General features: G+C 41.8%; 1 protein-coding gene across 2 annotated transcripts in view; it reads right to left on the bottom strand.

The window, feature by feature from the left end:
* The window catches only part of Fras1 (Fraser extracellular matrix complex subunit 1), a 410,957-nt gene that overhangs the window by 236,499 nt on the left and 151,992 nt on the right, over window positions 1-22,466 (bottom strand). For both annotated transcript variants that reach the window (XM_006534873.4, NM_175473.3), the window contains exons 3-6: window positions 19,627-19,734; window positions 13,284-13,376; window positions 4,843-5,002; window positions 3,152-3,285 (exon numbers count right to left, since the gene is read on the bottom strand). In XM_006534873.4, the coding sequence (XP_006534936.1) occupies window positions 3,152-3,285; window positions 4,843-5,002; window positions 13,284-13,376; window positions 19,627-19,734 (495 nt within the window). The remainder of the gene's footprint in view (window positions 1-3,151; window positions 3,286-4,842; window positions 5,003-13,283; window positions 13,377-19,626; window positions 19,735-22,466) is intronic.

Here is a 22,466-nt window from a genome sequence, read left to right as displayed (position 1 = left end):
CCAGGGCCTTGTATCTCTGGCAGACAGGTCTCATACATGCGGAATGTGTTTTTACAAACAGTATCTCACCTAGAAGTGTCCTGGAGGACGTTTGAATTATAAGGGTTTAAAAACATCCTACAAGAATACATCATGGCAACACTAGCTGTAAATTACAGAATAGAAATGAAGCTCCTTACAAGAAAACTAAAAAACCCGTACATACATCACCTTGGTCCTCGAGTAAGGGGAGAGAGGGTATTGAAGTAAAAGATGCTTCCCCTAACACCCCTTCTCAAACAAAGTCCCAAACATAAGATCAGAAAGTGGTTCTGGGCACATTTAGGAAACGGATTATATGCCTTGCAACAAGGGTCAAAGCAGGAGAAAACTCAGGCCTTAGGCTTCTCTGTAACACTGTAACCCCAAAGTTAGTCAGAATGAGTCTACAGCCCACTAAGTTCTAGACTCCAAATTGTCTCTTACATAGTCTACAAGAAAATAACTCTGAAGCATGAGAAAGCTCGGAGAACATACAAATAACTTCTCTTGATAAAACACCCAAAGATAAAGCTCAAGTGCCCTAGATCACTCTATAGTGTGAGGAGTTGGCAGAACTCAATGCTCAGTGATAGGGCCCTTGCTTAGGATACTTGAGGCCCTGGCATAGATAGCTACCCTGCAGCATATTAACTGACTAAATACAGCAAAAATAATGTCTCATCAAACTGCAAAGATCATTTTACTGCATGATGATTCAGGTGATGGGTTTGTGTGATACAGTTGAGAAGGGATCTGTCCCAAGAGAAGGGTGAGCCCAAGTCATCCAGTTTGAATTCATGATTCTATCAGAAGAATAACTACTCCTCATTTGAACACAAAGAACAAAAACTCCTCTGTTCACTCTGGATAGTCACCACATTTTAGAAGGTGATCATAAGCCCCAAATAAGCATGAATCCCTATTTGTCTATCAGGATTGGAATAAATTATCAAAGAAAGAATTTGAGCATCAGAGATTATTTTCATTCCCCTTTCTGCTCTTTCCAAGCTTTCCTTAATTAGTGAAACAACTCCTCTTATAATTAAAACAAAAGAAAACAAATGAATGAATAAATCCTCTAAGTCATAGAACTGCGTAAGACCAGTTCAAATGTTCCAGAGTCAGCTTTGGAAAATGGATTTCTGGGGACAAACTTGCATTCATTTTCTTACATTCGGTGAACAAATGTATATAAGATACACCTGATCACACCTGCTTCTGTTAGCAGCCATTGCTTCTGTGATCCATACACTAACTCTGCACCAGGACTGATGCTCTGAGGCAGTGATACAGAACAACTTGAGGTACGAAGTGCTGGCTATCGTACCTAGAACAAGTTACATACCCTCACCACACCTCTGTTTCCTTGAATACAAAATGAAGGTTAAGAACTGGTATGTATCAAACACCTGAAAAATGGTGGTGGCGGTGGTGGTTGTGGTATTGGCAGGTGAGAGGGTATTGGTAGGATTAGCTGTTACATCAACAACAGTAATTCTATAGGACTCCCCTGTATCATTGCAGCAGCTACTATTTCAGAGATATAAAATGGTTCTAATTGATTTGAGATAGATAGATAGATAGATAGATAGATAGATAGATAGATAGATAGATAGATATCATGGCAAAAATGACAAGGATACAAAAGTGACTGAGATCACGTACTTATTAACTAGTCCTCAGGTATCATACTGAATCTCACCTTTTTACATTGATACATACATTGGTGCAAACCATGAGTGATTACTATGAATGAAGCAGAAGTCTATGCCTACTCTTTCTAACGTGAGAAAGAGTTCTTTCAATGATTCCAGTCCGGCCTCAAGTGCTGGGTGGCTATTTTACCATTTTAAGCGGAAGATTCTCAGTAGCCCACCCCCATTTCTCCGCCTCCTTTATTATAGTGTTAGAAAACTGTGAAGCCACCCCCACTACACAGAGAGGACAAACTGCCATATCTGTTAATATGCTCCGCCCAACACAAGAACCCTAGCCAACATGATAGCAGTGAAGCAAAGTCCCATGCAGTTTCAACAAGTCACTCCCTAGTGATCTGAAGCTAGGACATGATGTGACGGTGAACTGAGAGCTGAGGCAGAAGCACAGAAGTTGGCACAGGGTGGGCAATACAATCGAGTCTTTTAATTAGATACATTTCCCCTGAGTTGGCATTTAGCACTTCATGGCTAATTGCCTTTTGTCTGCCTTTTAAAATATTGCCCAATTGTCACGATATGCCATGTTATTGATTTTGTTTTATTTGACACGAAGCACTTCTCTAGAGCAACTAAATCTTGGTTTGCAGTTTTTTCCTTGGATCAAAAATGAAACTATTTTTCCACTGGAGGCAAAACTCCTCTCACAGTTATCTGTCGACTTTCACAGCACATCCTTGGGAGCCTCTGGACAAGGAGAAATTATAAAACACTGCCTATGCCATGGATACTTGCAATGTAGTCTTTCCTGCAGATTTGTGTGACCTGCCTAAGAGTTTGAAAATTGTACCAGCTTTAAATGAAAAGGATCCTGCTCTCCTGGATATCCTCTGAGAAAACACTTGGAGAATTTGAATCATTGTCCTATAAAAATCAAACTGTGGGCTGGAGAGATGGCTCAGCCATTAAAGGCTAGGCTTGCAACCAAAAATCAAATCGTGTACATCTGGACAATTCATGTTCAAAGACATGCCTGCGTCTTTAAAAGTAGACTACACCTCTACATGAGAGAAAAGTAACAAGCCTCATCTCTTTACTGAGCTTTCCAGATGTTTAATCTGACATTTTTTGGGGGGAAACATCTGCATTTCAAGCTAAAGGCTTCCTTATGTGTAGCCCTAAGGCTTAATCTCATTGTGCAACATTTTGCCTAAATGGCGGGTAATTAGACCTATCTGTATCTTCTCAGGAAAGAAGAAGAGGGAAAAAAGAAGACATCTTCGAGGTTGTCTCTGAAAAATGTAAGGAAAATGAAACAGTCCTGGTTTCAGGATTCTGCTGTTTTCTGAGGTGGGGTTCTAACAATATTTCAAAAAACAAAAAAACCAAACAAACAAACAACAACAAAAAACCCCTCCACATTCGTCACCAGTCAGCTGCCTGTGAAAAGTCTACTTTGAGGGTGCCTTCCTTACCTGGTTACAAAACAGAGGCTGGCACTGAGCGGCAAAGCATTGAGTGAGCCCGTTTCTGCATACACACTTGGCACAGCGGCTCAGTTGCCAATCCTCTCCATCTTGAAACACATGGCCATCGTAGGAACAGGGTTCTAGATGGACAAAGGCGTAGGGTTAGGGGAAGGTATGTATGTGTGGGTCTCAGAGCTAACTGCGTGTGCCGACCGGGCTAAGGGGCACTCTCCGGGTGGTGGGGAATGGAGATGTCCTTGGTTTCATGCTCTGCAGTGTTACTTTGCCATCTCCAGTGAAGGCAGGTGGGGTATGCAGCCTCAGTCCATGCACACATGATCCCATCTCCTGCTGACTTCCCAAGCTCTCAGCTGCCTGCCTCCCAAGTCCTTTTCACCTCATCAGGAAACTTGGTTCTGGGAGGGTGGGCTTATTCATGTGTTCTATGTGCCATGGCCCACCCCACGGGAAGCCCCAGGGAGCCTGGGAGTGTCTCCACTCATCTTCTGATTATTCTGATCCACAGGACTAGATAGAAAATACAGAATTCTTCACATACAGAGAGACCATAGATGCAAAGGAAGAGCTTTCTTTACTTTTTGAACAGGAAATGAATTTTCACCAGTTAGAGAGCTTCTCCTAAATGATGCGCTAATCTCTTGAGGCAAAAGGCCTTGAATATGCCTTTTGCACAAAGGACCAATGAAAAACGCCTAAGATCTAAGAGGGTTCCCCAGAAACTGGGGCATCACACACCCTGTGCTATCTCCACTTGGCTGCTCATAGATTTTCACATTGAGGGTTATTTTGCTCAGAGCAGTGGACTGTGCTCATATCAGCTGGCTGGCGAGTTCTGAAATGCATACGGCAAATATTCTACTTCCATGATTTTGTATACTTTGAAAGCTGTGGCATCTCTATAACAAAGCTCTGCAGAGGTGGAAAGAAACCAGGGGGATTGTTTTGAAAGGGAAAAGATGAGAGCATGGGTTCCAATTGACACTGAATAAAAGAAGTATTCTAATCATTACATGCCAGCAGAGAGCACGAGGGGGTGCTGCTCATTCCTACTTCTAATAAAGTCCATAGTATTAGCTATCAAATCACAACAGGGTGCCTGTCTCTAAAATGTGATGAAACGGATGCATTTGGTTCAAAGGACAAGTCTAGGAAGCATGCTCGTGGCTTGCTGTGAGAAAGCCAGGTGCCTTAGCTTATAGCAGGAGTAATCTGTTCAGTGAGATTGCAGGAAACACAAATGAAAGACCCCCACCCCAACCCACTCTCTGCCACCACTGTGCTTGTCTTAGGGAAAAATATTACACCATCTCAAGAAACAGCAGACAGATCGGCAGTCGCAATACTACAGAGAACAGGTCTGATCCTTCTGTCTATCAAGGGAGAAAGTGTGCTCTTGGCTTCATGAAGTCAAACCAATGGACTGTTTCCCTGCTCCTTTCCCTCTCAGAGGATGGAAGTGCAAAGGGATTCAGCAGGCCAAGGCAAAGCATACAAATAAGAGACAGCAGAATCCCACATTTGCAATGTGACCCAACAATCTATTCAGGCCACACCTTGATTCAAATAGTAAGGGACTCCAGAATCTTTGATCCATACTGAACAAGGAAGAGGAGAGTGGAGATATCATCTGTGACCTCCAAAGCAGAGAAGGTCCCTGCACACCAGCTCATACTCACTCCCAGTGCCCACACAGATAGGGCAGCAGCGTCCTTCAGCAAGGAATTCCAGCTCCTGTGGTCCACATGATAATGGGGTGCATTGTTGGTGTGAGCATCTCACCTCTCCATGTGTACAAGAGCACACAGTACATGGAGCTGAAGCCCACTCTGTGCCATGCTGTAAGTGAAGTAGAAAAAAGGTTAGCTTCAGACCCCCAGACTTCTGACAGACCAACAGAAACAAACCTTCTCTTGTATAACACGGGAGCTTGGAAAAGATGGGAGAGGACTGAACTGGCAAGGTTTTACTGGAGAAACCTGAAGATAAATTTGTATTCATTTTACTTTGAGAATCATAATTTTTCCAAATGATGGATATGATAGTATCAATTGTCAACTTGACAATCTAGACTTAGCTAAGAGACAGGTATCTGGACATGACTGTAGAGTCTTACGTTGCTTGAATTTATGGTGGTGGGAACCCTTGACCAGCTGTGAGTGATACTGTTCACTGTAATTTAAAGATATACTTTCTTTTGAATACCTCTATTATGGTTTGCATATGCTCGGTCCAGGGGGTGGCACTATTAGACGGTGTAGCCTATTGGAGTAGGTGTGTCACTGTGAGCATGGGCTTTAAGACCATCATCCTAGCTGCTCGGAAGTCAGTACTCTGCTAGCAGCCTTCAGATGAAGATGTAGAACTCTCAGCTCCTCCTGCACCATGCCTGCCTGGATGCTGGCATGCTCTAGTTTTGATGATAATGGACTGAACCTCTAAACCTGTAAGCCAGCCCCAATTAAATGTTGCCCTTTATAAGACTTGCATTGGTCACAGTATCTGTTCATAGCAGTAAAACCCTAACTAAGACAACCTCCAAGATTTTGTTTGAAAGTTTCAGAGAGATGGAAGAAGAAAGCAGATAACTCCAATGCCATTGTCTTAGTTTCTTTTCTCACTGTCATAATACTCTGACAAAAGAAACTTATTGTGGTTCACAAGTCAAGTTGAAGATTTACAGCAAGGGGGTCAAGGTGGGAGAAGCATGAAGCAGTTGGTTATACCATCAACTGCACAGTCATGAAGCAGAGAGAGAGAGCAGTGCAGGCTACTGCTCAGCCTTTCTCCACCTATATAGTCCAGGATCCCATCCAGGGAACAGTGTCACTCACAGCTGGTTAAGCGTTCCCACCACCATTAATGCAAGCAATGTAAGACTCTAAGTCATGCCCAGATATCTGTCTCTTAGCTAAGGCTAGATTGTCAAGTTGACAACTGATGCTATCACATCCATCACTTGGAAAAATTATGAATCCCAAAGTAAAATGAACATAAACACATCTTCAGGGATCTTCACAGCAGGCCAATCATATATTTTGAGAAGAATGCTCGCAATGCCATTTATGTTGGCCTCAAACTCCTTGAGTTAAGTAATCCTCTTGCCTCAGTCTCCCAAGCAGCAAGGAATGCAAGAGTGTGCCACAATGCATAGTCATTCTTTTATATCAAGTCATTCTTTTATATGGGAGGTACTGGGTGGGGACTGAACCCAAGATCTTCCTAATGCAATGCACATATTCAACTGCTACTGAGCTACACCCCTGACCCCAGATTCTCTCCCTTCCAATAGCTCTCACTGGGATTTGCTTCCTTTTATAAATTGCAATCCTGATTAATTTTTAGTCTATATATTTTCATTCATAATTATATTCTCTCTCTCTCTCTCTCTCTCTCTCTCTCTCTCTCTCTCTCTCTCTCTCTCTCTCTCCATACTGACACATAAATACCCACTGATCTCACATTCCTAGGAATTAAATAAAAGGGCCAAAGGAGTCCCCTACTCTAACCAGTTTTCTTACAAACTGTAGAACAAAAGATGTTCCCAGGAAAACTATCCAGCCACATATATAGAACCATTTAACCTACTTTATGCTGGGTTATCACAATCTCCATGTTCGGGGCAGTACACAATTTAGGCAGTACCCAAAGTATCTAAATTAGCCATCCTTGGATGTGATGCCAAATGAACCAGCATGTCAACATCTATTTGTGTGCTGCCTGATTAGAGAAGCAGTTGCCCCAGTGTTTAGTTTCAGAATGATCAAATCTTGTACTTTCCAAGGTACTTAGGGAAACTAGTTTGATAAATACTTTCCTAAATACTGGACCCCGTTCCCATTTGCCTCTTTTAAAGCTACTATGATGGGTGTGCTTATATATGGGTTCTAGTCAAAGCATCACACATTCTATGCATTCAGTCACAAAAACAACCTAGTGATTACACCTAGAAGTTGTAAAAGCAATTCTGCTATTTCAAACTGGCATCTAAAGTAGTTTTCCATCGGAGACACAAAGGAGCCTTATCTTAACTGAACAAGTCAGTATTCCATTATTGTGCAAGCATGTCAAGTCTAATATGGAATTAGGAAAACCCTGGGCTATTTCTGTAACAAGTTAGTCCCAGGTAGTCATAGTAACCCAGCAATCTGGGTCTCAGCTTACTATCATACTACTCTCTCCTCCAGACAGACTTCCAGAGAATGCAAGAGGGCACTTGCACACACAATTGCTATGGCTGAGCCAAGCATTTCCTGCACTAGCCTGCACACTTTCGGGTCTCAGGTTAATCTTTTTTTTTACCTTTGGGATGGGATTAGATCAATCATGCTTTCTTGTGTGTAAAAATGAAATGATGTCATAGTGTTACATCACTAGGAGCTTTAGAAAGGTTCACAAGGTCGAAGAGGCAGCTAGGGCCCATGTGAGCATGCAGAGGGACTCACATGGGTACGACAGTGGTTGATGGAGTCTACAGCAGACTGGTAATGGGTAAATTACACGTAGATGACACATCCCTTCACATGTGAGAGAAGATGATTTTGGGATCAAGTATGCTGCATGGGTGGTGATGGCTATTCTAATTAGCTTGACAGTGACATCACTTTGCCTGATACTCACATCTCAACTCATCAGAGGTAACACCTGAATAGTTTCTAGTCTTGCTTGTCAGCTAGACCTTTCAAACATTTTATAAATAAAAGAGAGGACTTGGTCCTCCCCTAATCTTCCACAAGGAACCCATGGGTTTCCTCTGCTTTTGTTTGTTTACTATGTTTGTATGTTTGTTTTTTGTTTGGTTGTTTGGTAGACTTTTTTTTTTTAAGAGATGCTTTGTGGGGCTGGTGAGATGGCTCAGTGGGTAAGAGCACCCGACTGCTCTTCCAAAGGTCGGGAGTTCAAATCCCAGCAACCACATGGTGGCTCACAACTATCTGTAACAAGATCTGACACCCTCTTCTGGAGTGTCTGAAGACAGCTACAGTGTACTTACATATAAATAAATCTTAAAAAAAAAAAAAGAGATGCTTTGCCCTGCTAATTTGACTTTTAAAGTTACCTGAAGAAAATTATCAATGACATGTGAAATGGGCTTCAGAGTTGATTCCACCTTGTTCTTTGTAGTGAAAGTGCAACCTTTTAGTAGAAAATGCAAAACCACCCACATGGCCACCAACAGAAAATAATGTTCTCTCAGAGTGTGCCTGGAAAGTAGTTATAACATTATTATAGAAACGGGGAGACATAAAGTGTGTATCTGACATAGTTTCCTCCTGTGTGAAAACACTTTCGTATGTGTTATCTGTCTACCTACCTACCTGTTCATCTGCCTCCCTCATCTGCCACCTCTCCTTCCAACAACAGAAAACAACCCTTTAGTGACTGTTAACAGTGCTTTCAGGACACTGGCTTTATTTATGGAATTAGTTTTGCTTTTGTATTTTTCTATTGTCCACTTGTTCACTGATAGAACACCGTCACTTTTGTCACACAAAGTAAGTTACTATTGGAAACATCTAATGAATCAGCTCATGTAAGTCGGCTCTGAATACTATATAAAAGACCTGGAAGTGAGAGTTTTACTTGATTAAGAGAAAGCTACTCCTCCCATCCCGGTACTAACCGAGTTCTCCCTTGCTTTGTTTCTGAGATCAGATGAGATTGAGCACACACACAGTCTCATGGCCAGAGACCAAAGGCCACATTTCCAAGTGGCTAGACATTTCAGTTCATTAAAACAAGACCTTGCTTTTTGTTAAAAAAAAAAAAAAAGTCAGACTTGTTTCTAAAACATCTGTAATCATACCACCTTTCAGACACAGACCACAAAAATTAACTGTAATAACAGCCTGTCAATCACCAAGGTTTCTCATTTGTAAAATGAAAGGGCTGTGTCCGTAAAGCTCTTTAGTACCTTCGGGCTCTGTGATCGTGTGAATCTATCATCCCATTCAGGAGACATGAAATTAAGCAGCGGCTTCTCCCTTCCTAAGAACTTGAGGATTGTAAGAATACCAGAGATCACTCAGGATGGAGACTCCACTGTTGCATGTCGGAGCCTCACAGCTATCTCCTGCAGATGACCCAAAGTGCACAGGGCAAGGGAGGAGACTTAATCCCTCATGTCCTGAGAGGATGAGCCACGAATGCCCCCCTCCACCTTTATCTTCTGTCCTTCTCCTGAGTTCTCTGAGGATTGATTGGTAATGCATGCAAAACACTCAGCCTAAAGATCAAGGGGTCCTGCACATGCCAAATGTTATTTATATCTATATAGAGAATTTCACAGGGTTCTCCATACCCATTTACAAATGCATTATTTTTAATAAACACCGTGGCAGCAAGGAGAGCTATATAAAATCAAGGCGCATACATCCATCTGGCCATGCTCCCACAAGAACCAGCTTTTGCTACACCACTTTAACTTCGTTAATACCCTTTGAAAACATGAGAATTTTGGCAATAGCAAATCCTACAGAATAACAGTCAACTAACAAGTTAGTGAGTGTTGACATAAGTCCAAAGGAGAGATATGGTCATAAAGTATCTGCCTGGCTTACTGAAAAAATAAAAAAAGTACATTTTTTGGTTGTTTTTGTTTTTTGAGACAGGGTTTCTCTGTATAGCCTTGGTTGTCCTGGAACTCACTTTGTAGACCAGGCTGGCCTCGAAATCAGAAACCTCCCTGCCTCTGCCTCCCGAGTGCTGGGATTAAAGGCGTGTGCCATCACGCCCGGCAAAAAGTACATTTTTTTTCTTCACATAATTTGCTCCTTTTATAAGGTTATAAATTCAGAATTCTAAATATCTTGGAATGTTCAGTGCATTTTCATAATTATACCCTGTACTTTGAGTAGAACAAGAATGAGTCCAATATTAATTTCTTCTCTCACATATGTAATTTAGCTCTCCTTTGCCCTCATGGAGAGGGATGTAAGTGTCCAGGCTCCCTGCACCTCTCTTTGCTCAGTGGGATTCATGTGAGCCACTGCCTCCTGATGCTTTCTGTCTTTGGTGAATCTTTATGCGCTTTCTTCTTAGACTCAAGTCATTATGTGCTGGGATTAAATGAGTGAGGAAGAGAGGAAAGATTACTGGAGCTTTCCCTTCCTCTTTATGAGCCAACCACAAGGGGACAAGAAAACAATCATTCAAATACCTCCATTTGAGGCTTGTGCCCTGACTGCTTGGCAAGATCCCAAGGAGAATAATGTATAGAGATCTCATGGGAAAGGGTGGAGATAAAACTGTCTCCACAGTCCTGGCTCCAACAACCTATGTAGCAATGCACTCCTAACAACCTGGAGGCAGCCAAAAGGCTCCAGAGTCCTCCCTACTCAAGGAAAGGTCTTTAGGCTTTTTGTGGCTTGCTGAGTTGAGAGCTCCATAGGACACTGACTCCTGCAGACAGAGACATCCTTCCTTGGGGCTTAGCTTTTCGCTGCAGGGTACCTACCACATGGCCCTGAACTCAGCCTTCTGTTGACTTCTCCGAACTTGAACCATGGTTACAGGGGACAGTATCACTTCAATTTTCCTTTCCCTTCTCACCTAGGATACCCTCAAGCCCCTACTAAATCTCTCAGCAGGCCCAAGTTTCCACTTTAGAACACAACAGCAAAGACCTAAAACACCAGGCTAGTTTACAGTTGCCAGGAAAGTCACCATAATCAGCCTTCTGAGATGCAAGCCAGCAGCCAGAGAGAGGCTTACTACAGTGAAAACTGCTTCCTAAAGAAGCTTAAAGGAAAGGGAGAGGTTGGGGGGCTAGGATCCAGAGAAATACCCTAGCAATGTGAATGACAAGGCCAGGCTCAGGCAAAAACAGGTGTCACCTGCTCAGGAAAATCAGGGACACTGGATTTGGAAGAGAAGCTAGAGGTTACAGTGGGGGCTGGGGAGTAAGAAGACAAAGATTCTAACCCTTGTAATTTGTGGTGAGATTCGATTGCATCACAACTTTAAAAAGAATCGATCTCCGGGTCTGTTTGGAAAAGTAGACCATGAACGATTTCCCAGCCAAGCCACAGTTATCAAAATGCAACCCTTTTTCGCAGTTACATGGAGGACCGCAAATACAGTGATGGCGTTTTCTGAGGGGATACATTTTGAAAGTACAAATAGGAAAGCATGCATGAACATGTTCCTATCCAGTGTAGAGCTTTTAACGTTACTGCAGCAGGAGTGAGCTGCAAGGGGGCAGAGGGAAAGGCAAAATTAAAAGGCACAGGGGATTTATAACTAACCCACAAGAGACCTGTGGCTTACGAATGCCTGGCCACCCACAACAGTAACTACATAACCCAGGAATAAGGACACAGAGAAGTTGGGGAAATCATTGAGTAATGGCCTGAGTCTTCCCACCTATCAATATTTACTGAATAAACTGACCCTTGGTGAAGGGTCAGCGCCAAGTTCTAGGTTAGTTTAACAGGCAAAGATAACTATGAAGGTATTCAAATGGTTATTAATGTTCTTAAACAACTTCAAATATAAGATTGTACATGTATATAAATGTCACATAAGTAAAGAGATGGTGTCCATCAAATGACCCCTGATGAATTGCAAAGATAACCTCTGTAAGGGTGCTCTTAAATCAGTTTTACACCTATTAACTCCTATTTGGCACCTATCACTGGTACCAAATCTTTTCAGTGTATCTGGCTTTCTCTCTCCCAGCCAAGATCCTGATTTTATTTTGACTGCTAGTATCTCCTGTATTCTAATACCCAGCACGGATTTTATCGAACTGGAACAACACACCTGTTCTAATCATGATGAGCTGCCATTAATCCCATCACCAGTCATCCCTGCAATGCCCCCACTTCATGGGGATCATGTGTGGCAGTTCAAGGTGACACCCCCTTAGAAAACAGACTGGCGTGGGCAGCACATATTGACAGGCGGGATCAAGACCTTTGCAGTGCAGAGCCTGCTTAGGTGTCTTTCAGCAAGACATTGTGTGGAACGGAAAGAGACATTTCCTACTGTTCCTAGGAGACAGTGGGCAAAGGAAGATGATCTGGTCCCTGGGGACATGAGCATTGTGCTCAGTGAGTGTTAGGTGCATGTACTGAATAGCGCCCGAGAGTGGGTTTATCAAATCCTGCTAACCCACGCTCTCTCCTGAATAGGCAGAGATACTAAATCTAGGAACATTGTGTATCAGGTGGAAGATGAGTATTAACGCAAAGAGCCTTTCTTTCTTAACTGTGCGCAACTTTACCTTGTAGGACAGGGTAATGTTTTTAGCAAGGGTAGAAAGGGATGCTTTTCATAATTCCTACAATAAATCTTACAATGTTGTATTTAAATTAGTATTTAGTATCTACAATTAAGCCTGTAGGATCCAGGAAATACAGTCTAAGGAGTAAAAAGTGAATCTTTGGGAGACATTCTCAGGACTGTGGTTCTTGATGGAGGACAGGAAAGGGTAATAAGAAACATTTGCCCATGCCTGCAGACATTCCGTGTTGTCATGACTGAGGATTGCTCCTCACACCCAGTGAGGAAAAGCCAAGGAAGGCACTGGACTCCCTACAGTTCCTAGGAGGGCCCCAAAACAAGATCTCTAAGGTTAGTGCCCTGAAACTGAAAATCTGTATCTGAAGGGAAACATGCCTGAACTATGACTAGAAAGAGAAAGTTAATTCTCAGCTAGATTGTGTCATTTGCAACCTGTTTACAACTTTGACATGGGAGTAGCTCCATCTGTCCTACTCATCAGCTATTAAAAATTATCAAAGAAAAAAATCTATATTAACATACAAAAGGAAGATAGTGGGTACTGTTATTATTCAACACCACGAGCTCTTCAACATCAACATTCTCAGCCTATTCTTTATACAGACAAAAACTCAATGTACAAATATTTATGTAGAGCTTATGGAATAAATAGTATGCTTTTCATCTTGTTCAAAAGAAAGAAAGAAAATCACCTACAGAAAGCCAGAGAAGCCTCCTACCTCTGTAGTCAGGCTATGCAAAGAAAAACAAAACACACACACACACACACACACACACACACACCAACACCTTTTAGCAACCCAGATCTAGCACTAGGCTTTCTTCTGTCAATAACCCACAAATGCACCTTGAGCTTTAGACAAAGAATACTTACCTCATGGATCTTTCCCTCATGGTGACAAGAGCCAGGAGTCCTGGGTGCACACTGTGGGCAGCACTGGTTGGGGGCAATCCACAGCACTTCTCCCTGGGTGTTTAAAATCAGCTCAGTATGAAATCACAGCAGCAAACACTAGTTCATCAGACCCCTAAGCCTTGGAGATTCCCCAATCCTCCTGTGTTTTCACAGGTAACACTGACAAGGTAAAGTGAATAAATCAACACAAAGGATTCCCTGTCAAGAGATGCTTTTTGGTAAGTCCTTTCTTTGAAAAAAAAAAAAAACAAAGAACCCCCAAAAAGCAATCCTCTGTGTCTCTTCACATGTAAAGGTAATGGAGTGGTGAATTGTTTCCACAAGAAATGCTTCTCATAAGGAAAGCAGATGGAGTGAGAAAGGGGCTTATTTCACTAACTGTATTGTTTGCCTGTCTTGGAAAAAGATTCGGGAGCAGGAAACTGCTCCAGAGCAAGCAAGATCTTCAGTTCTGCTCAGAGGCCTACTACAGGAAGGAGAGGAGAACAGAACAGGGAGTTGAGGTCCAGGGGGTTCTGGTGCACTTCTGGAAGCAGAAGACATGGAAAGACAGAGTTTTGACAGGAAGTAGCACCGTGGTAGGGACACTTCCTGATCCACCAGGAAAACTGAGAAGGATTCCCAGCTGCCAATGAAGAGCTGTTCTTGAGGCTTCTATAATTGCAGATCATGATAATTCCAAAAGAAGATAACCCAGGATTCATCTCTCCTGTAAACTAATAATGCATCTGGCACCATGAAGAATCTCTTCAGAGTCATCACAAGATAGAGGCTAAGGATATAGCTCTGTGTTAGAGCACACGTGGTAAACAGGCCCTGAGTTTTGACCCCAAGGAAAACAAAGGGGTTAGTTAATTATCTTTAAGAACTATCAACCTTTCCCATGACCTAACAGTGGTTAGAGATCTGCATTTGCCAGGAAGACATGACCACCCACAGGATGGAGGTCTACAAAGCAGTTACTCAGAAGAATAACAACACGTTTTGTGTGTTCATGCTACCTTTCGCCCTTCTCATTGTTATCTTTGGTTACTTCCATTACACACAAACAAACACACACATACACATACAGAGAGACAGACAGACAGACAGACAGACAGACAGACAGACAGAGGCAGAGAGGCAGAAACAGAGAGAGGCAGAAAGTTTTCTCAGTTCATCTAACTATATCTGAAAGAGTAAATGAGAAACAATGGATATTTTATGACTGTAAATCTACTCCAGAAAACCATTCATAACAACAACCATCAAATTACCCTTATATGATTGGTAAAGAACAAAGTTTATATTTGAGATTTATGAAACTGAGCCTGCTATGCAATATTAATGACTTTTCAGAAGAGTGTCCTCTGAAACCCGAAAGGGAAACTACACTTTAATCTCTGCCAAAAGAGCAATGGAAACTACATTAGCATAATTCCCACTAAGCATTTCATACAGATAGGAAATGAGATAATCCAATTGTTGCTTAACAACAAGAAATCAGGGAGCAAGAGAGAAAAGCAGGTGGAACAGAAAATTCCAAGGGGATATTTCATACCCCCAGATTAGTTTTCTGCATTCTCTAGAACACACTAATCTTCAGAGTCAACCTTCAAAACAGCATTTCAAAATATAATATTCTTTACTTGTGAGTGGCTGTGGGAGAGAGAGAGGATGCTCCCTGCTTGGTTCAATCTACTGAATGTCTAAGGGAACCATGCAGGTATGAGATAAAGAAGAAGCCAAGAATTCTGCATGCAGGCACCTGGAAAAGAAGACAAAGGGGATTCCTGCTACCTCTTCCCCTGACTCAGAATGGCTGCAGCAAGACAGCACACTGGCCTACTGTCCGTCTAAACTTTACACCGTAGCATTGGATATTGGCTGCATGAGCAAGACCTATCAATGAAGACTACAGAGGAGCCAGCAAGATGACTTGTTTAGGTTCTGGACAAATCAACTAATGATAATAATGAGAGCAATTTAATAATTATACCTCACAGCTACTAAATGCTTACGATATTTCTCATTTCCATGGGCAATGCTCTGGGACACACCCCACCCCCAAGATAGCTGAACTGCAGACATACCAAGTCTTACATGCATTGTGCTTTTTTCTATACATATACATCTACTGTAAAATTTAACTTATAAACTAAAATCAATATGATTAACAGTAATAGCTAATAATACAATTCTCAGAACATTTATAATAATATGCTCTACTAAAAGTTATATAAATGTGGAGGGTATTATAGATCTTGGTGGTCTCAGCACTCATGTCTTTTCATATTAAGTTGACCACCTTGCCAACTCCCTTAGGGGAAGCCCTTGATGGTTTCCTTTGGTATATGTGAACCAACCAACACAGTAGTTCAGATATTCCTTCTCTTCCCTGGGTTGCTCTCATTGCCTCTGGACTGACATCCTCCTTTACAATATTATGTATTAACTAACTCTGGGAACCCAGAAGGATCCTTTAAAAAGGAAACCTGGGTATTCTACACATGCATGAAAACGCCATTAGACTGCAATTAGAAATTAAACTTGAAAAATACCCAGTACAGCTACAAACTTCTCTAGATGTTGGAGTCAACCTTATTTTCATCAACCACACATCATTCAAAAGTATTTATTGAATACCTAATGGGTATGGGGTATGATTCCAGGTATTAAGGAGATACAGTGTACAAGAGACAGTACCCACAAAATTAGTAAAATATGTACTATGTCAGATAGTAATTAGTGCCAAGAAAGAAAAAAAAATGAGGAAGTGAGGAAGAGGAAGTTGAAATGTGTGGTGGAGAGTTACAATGCTTAATAACCAGCATTCTAGCAAGACTCAAAGAAAGTGAAGAACTAAGAAATGGCTTCATGAATTGATATGTGCTATATATGCACACATATGCACATACACATGATAGCCATGCATCATGTAAGCTTCTACTGTGAGAAGTTTGCACTTTTCTGTTCTTAATGAAAGTATTCTTTCTCTAATGTGTATGGGGGGCAGTATGCACATGTGCAAACATAAATGTGTATGTTTGTGTTGGGGGCATTATTCAGGTGGTAGCAATGAGGTTCAAATTCAAAAGCAAAGGGGGCAAGAAAAAGGCTAACAGAAGATTAACAAGAGGTCTACAACAGAAATACAAATTACACTGTGAGTAGTTATTCTAATTGGGAAGGAAAGCCACTGGAGGGGTTTCAAGAGGACAGCAACACTATCTGGCTTCAGTTTTAATAGGAGCATCCTGACTACTGTACCACTGTTACAGGGGCGGGGTGGGGGTGGGGGGAAGGCAGGTTCAGAAAGAGCCAAAGCAATTTAGAGGGTACCAAGGTGATCCACAGAAAAACCAGTGTGAGAGCAGAGAGCAGAGAAAGCACACCTGTGATGCAATCTAAGAAGGAAGAGCTTGGGAGTCTGCAAGTGTGCTGGATGAGGGTTGCGCAGAAAGTGAGGAGTACTGGGTGATTTAAGATATCTGGTCCTGAGTTTGGTGCAGAATAACTGTCTGCAAAGGTCCAGAGAGTCAATATTAATGTCTGGGGGCCACATGCTGTGCAAGTCAGAGCTCCATAGCTGCCATGAAGGGAGTAAAGCAACTAAAGACATCACAGAAACAGCTGAGGCTGCCTGTGTCTCAATAAAACTTTATTTATGGACACAGAACACGAGTTTCCTATAATTTTTACAAAATTATGGTCTTGATATTTTAGCCATTTAAAAGATGTAAATCCATTATTTTTGTTTTGTATAAATCTATATATATATATATATATAGTGTGTGTGTGTGTGTGTGTGTGTGTGTGTGTGTGAGAGAGAGAGAGAGAGAGAGAGAGAGAGAGAGAGAGAGTCTTGTTATGCATATGTATATGCATGTATCAGGTATACTTCTACCATGAAACCTTCATACTTTACTGTTCTTTGGTTGGACCGTTGTTTGGTTTGCTTTTTTCTTGTTTAGAGTGGTGTGTGTGTGTGTGTGTGTGTGTGTGTGTGTGTGTTCCATTATTTAAAAAATGCCAAGGAAGCTCAAAATATGAAGCAGAGTGATCAAGCAAGAGACTGACAAAAGATTAAGAGGGGTTGAATCTGACCTCAAAATCAGAATCCTTTTGCCTTGGCCTCTCAAGGGCTAAGTTACCCAACAAGCGCCACAGGTCTGTCTGTCTCTGCCTACCTAGGAGATTATAAGCACCCAGCACTGTGGCCAGTTCTGTGTTTCGTTGTTTACTTAACATGGACTCTAGAGATGGAATTCAGGACCTCAAGACTGTGAGGTAGAAACTCGAGCACTTTCTTGGCTGAGTTACCTCTCCAGCCCAAGTAGTCTTACTTAATACAAAAGAAGTGATAACTTAGTTCACTGACACCTTGTATAAAAGAGGTTTAGCCAGGCAGTGGTGGCACATGCCTTTAATCCCAGCACTCGGGAGGCAGAGGCAGGCGGATTTCTGAGTTCCAGGCCAGCCTGGTCTACAGAGTGAGTTCCAGGACAGCCAGGGCTACACAGAGAAACCCTGTCTTGAAAACAAACAAACAAACAAACAAAAAGTTTAGATTTGCATTCTTCTGATGACTAAAGATATGAAACATTTTTGATACATTGGTTGGCCATTTGTAGTTCCTTTACAGTATCTGTTTATTTCATATTCCATTTATTGATTGTTCTTTTGCCATTACACTATTCTAGTTGTTTATTTCATCTGGTTATCATTCCCAAGGTAGATGACTAGCTAGCAAAGAGTGCCTCTGTTTTTACAGAAAATACCATAATGAACCCCATTACTTTGAACTATTAATATATGATCATAAAAAAATTAAAACATGTTTAGTTTTCAACAATATAATCTTTACCCCCTAACATTTAACTCAGAGCCTCTTCCGTAATAATATAAACATTCCTGTCAAGAAAGAGAAAGAATGACTTCGTGGTCTTTATAAATGGTGATTTCTTAGAAACAGTTGTTCCATTGACAGAAGGATCCTCCGCATAAAATAAAATATTAGCAAACTTAAACGTCTATACACTCCCTGCTTCTCAGAAATATACCATGCAGAAATTAAAAGATATTTATGTTGGTTGGTTTTTGTCAAATTGACACAAACACAGGCCTACCTAGGAAGGGGGACTATTAGTTGAGAAAACACCCCAATCAGATTGTCCTGTAGGCAAGCCTGTGGGGTATTAACTTCATTAATGGTTGTTGTGGGGTGGGGGGCGCAGTCCACTGTATGTGGTGTCACTACCCCTGGGCAGGTGGTCCTGGTGCATAAGAAAGTAAGGTGACCAAGCCGTGTAGAGCAAGCCAGTCAGCCGCTTTCCTCCACGGCCTAGGATTCAGGTCCTGCCTCCAGGCTCCTGCCCTGACTTCCCTCAGTGGACTGCAACCTGACCTACGTAAGCCAAAACACCTTCTTCCAACTGATGCTGCGTTTGGCCATTGTGCTTTACGGCCTGAGAAGCCCTAACTATCGCTAAAACACAGTTTTCATCCTAATGTTAAGGAGAAAAAGAGAGAACTTTATTACCATGAGAGGCAGGAAGATTCAAAATTAATTGTTGGGGGGAAGAGAATAAACTGTGCTTGTGAAACGGACAGGATGCTTTCTAAAGAAAATAGTGTTCTTCTCAGGAGAGTTTCGGGTTTTTACATTGAAAAGGTAAGAGTTTCAAAAATGCATGGACTCGAGAAGAGTCAGTATCTAGAAAAAACAATTTTCCAACAAAATAGATATCTACAGAGGGAAAAACTGAGGAAGGAAATAGATGACTTTCCCTTCTTGGATAAGGGAGATGCTGGAGTCTGGGGTGGGGTAGGGGGTGGGGTTCTTCTGTTTCCCATGGGTTCTATCAGCATAGCTATGCTGCTGGTAAACCCATGCTGGTTTTACAATCCTTTTTAAGACACTCCTGACTCCAAGCTAGTCAAAGGCATGGAGATGCCATGGCTGCTGTCATCAGCTCTGGCACCTGTCGGAATGCTAAAATATCTGAGTTGTGGTTTATTAATTGTGTAGTCATGGCTAATTGCTTGACGTCTCTGCTTTAGTTTTCTCACTGTAAAGTAGAAAATGACGCTCATCTCCCATCACACTAGATGAAGTGACATTTGTCAAACCTTTAGCCAAGTGCTTTGCTAGGAATAAATGGTCAGTGAACGAAAATGAAGATATTCTTAACCACAGAAAATTTCCTTCATCTCCCAATGAGAGATTGGAATAGGTGTAAAAACATAACCAGAAAGATTTAAAAATTTGATCATTGGCTGACTTAACAGTTAAGTTTAGGGTACAATTAGGAAACCATACCTTCTCAAAGGCACACCGAGGGTTTTTGCAAACAACAGGTTTGCAGATCACAATATCACCATGGCAACGACAGTTCTGGCATGAATCAGGCTTCCAAATTGTAGCATCCTGCAAGGAAGCAGAAGCTCTGAGTTAAAAAGAAAAAAACCAAACTGATCAGTCAAGGACTGCAACTCATAAAAGCAACACCATCAATAGCCCCACGTCCCGAGCGTTTAAAAAGGCAAAAGAAAGTCACAGGCACACCACACGCAGGACATGCTGGGCACTGATTAAACCCAAGTGGCAATAAGAGCGTGTAATCCATTTCACAACAGTCAGCCCACGTAGCCAGAGACAAGGGCATTCAGCAGAGAGCTGTTGATACCCAGAGTAAAAACTATTGATTGTCTTGAAACCTCAGGAGGACACGCGGCTCACAGACTTGAAGTTCCTTTATGCTGCTAACTAGCAGAAACCATCCAAGCAGGTTGAAAAGACGACGACACGTTGACTACCACTAGACACCATCTGAAACCCAGGATTTACCAGTAGATACATGGCCCACTCCACTTGTTAGCATTCGCCTATTACATGTTTGAACATTCAGCAGTGGCGAGAGGATGTGAGGGAGCAGTTCATTGTTTTAAGACAGATCCACCAGCACACGCATTGGGTGGCTACTCTGCTTACAATGAAGGGGAACGCTGAGTACTAATACATAAGCCTAATATGGATGACATCCACACGCATCTCACCACTCTCTTTACTGTGAATACAGGGAATTAAGGAGATAGGAACTGACCATCTAGTGTTACTATTCAACGATTTGAAAAGGAAATATAATGGCCATGATAGCAGTAAATCTAGGCTCAGTTAAACGGCTCAGAAATGTCTTTATAATTCCTTGTCTTCCATCATGCTAGATCTATATCTCAACTGGGCTCATTTTAAAGTCCCTTTGGGTCCAACCCTCTCAGAGATCGGACAGAAATCTATTTCTGGTATTGAGAGGTAGTTTGGATGGCTTTTCATGGAAACAATGAGGACCGTGAACGACACAGGCTCCCAATCCATCTTCCTGCTCCACCTCAAAAATAGCCAAACTCACTCCTTGGCTAATGTGCTTTAAGAGAGCTGTCTTTATGCTTCTCTGTGGCACATCCTCAGCTCCAACAGAATAAAATACAGACCCTACATGGCCTTGCCCTATCTTCAAAGACAAGCTGAATCTCACAGTCCCGGGTCAAGCCACAGGCTTCTCTGACGTCTCTCACATGCCACTACCCTCCTGGAGTCACTATTCTGCCTTGACTTCTCCAAAGCAAGTTCACGAAGCCTGAACTTGCTTCCATCTCAGGGGTAAATAGCTTTTGACCTTGACCCCTACCAGGGTACAGCTGCTCAACCATTCTTTGATTCCACTATATCTGTGGACACTCTCACAATTTGTGGCATTTATTCAAGCTCTTGGTAGCCTTGTTGGACCAGATTATAATCCCTCTTAAAACACTAATTCTCCTTAGCCTGCCATAGTAGAGATGCTTAAAGGAGTAGATATTACTTCATGGTCCATATCTTCCTAAGCTTTCTCAGCTGTATTCTCCCTCTCCATCCAATGGAAGCACTATTCAACATGTTTAGAGAAGTTTCTAGACCCTTGATAGTCACTGGAATCCAAATATTGAAAATTCAGTTCTGGGATGAACTGAGACATTCTTGGATAGGAAAGTTGGTATCTTGACTTGACTAGGTTACAGTCCCCTCTTATTTGATCAAATAATGATTTGTGCTACTATGTCAGTATAGGTGGTCACAAATTTATGTTTTTGTTTACTTGAAGATAGTACAAAATATATACTTGCTCATTAGAGATCAGTGTTAGAATTTTAATTTTTGATCTTTTCCTGAGATTAAAAATGTGCAGTAAGATGATTTCTGGAGATGGTGGATATAGCAGAAGGTCACAGCTCCCAGGTTCAACAACTAGTTTGCTGTAGTTTCCAGCTTATGCTTCCAATTTACTTCCAGCCAGAATGCAACCCTATCAAAGCCAGAAGAGTGCACCTTCTTCTACAGGTGAAACTGATGTGTGCCATCAGCTGACTTTGAAGGAAGAGAAAACCTTCTGAAGCATCAGTGGGTCCCCATTAGTGGTTGGCCTGACTCAGAAAACTTGGGGTTTCCTGGAAACAGAGAGTTTGGCCTCAAGACTCTAACATGGAATTCCAAGTCTGCAGCCCATTAACGTTCCTTAAAAATAAGGTTGGTGATTGCAAGTTATGAAATTTACAGCATTTAAATGCTTAAGGTGGTAAAGAAAAAACTGATTTAGATATAGAACTCTCAACTCACCAAGATAGGATAGAGGATAGAATACTTTATCCAAAGTTGCTAAATACAAACAGATGGGAATTTTAGAATGTAACTTTTACCTAATAGTTTTTGTAATTGTTGCATAATTGTTCCTACTATATGTTGTTTATTATTATAAAAGAGCCGTTTTATCAGGCGAAAAGAGGGAAATGTAGTGGGTTGGCCTGGTACTGCTATGTAGTGAAACGCTAAGTACTAAGCCCCAAGGTCTGCTTTTCCCCAAGGAGGAGATCATCACATCACCGAATGATGCTATGTAACTTTGCTCCCCAAGTTCATTGGTCAAGTAAATGCTAAAGACTGTGATTGGACAGTAGATAGAGGTGTGCAGGTATCCACCTACCTGGCTGGGGGATTCAGGTAGAGAGAGGAGAAGAAAGGAGGCAAAAGGAGAAGGAAGTCATCATGAGAGGAGATAAACCATGGGCATATGACCAGGAGAATCAGCACATATTTGGGGTAGCCAGCCAGCAGTCAGAAGAGTA

This window comes from Mus musculus, chromosome 5 (assembly GCF_000001635.26).
Source record: "Mus musculus strain C57BL/6J chromosome 5, GRCm38.p6 C57BL/6J".
NCBI lineage: Eukaryota > Metazoa > Chordata > Mammalia > Rodentia > Muridae > Mus > Mus musculus.
The sequence above is the reverse complement of the archived record's forward strand: the minus strand, read 5'-3'. Positions and strand labels throughout refer to the sequence as shown.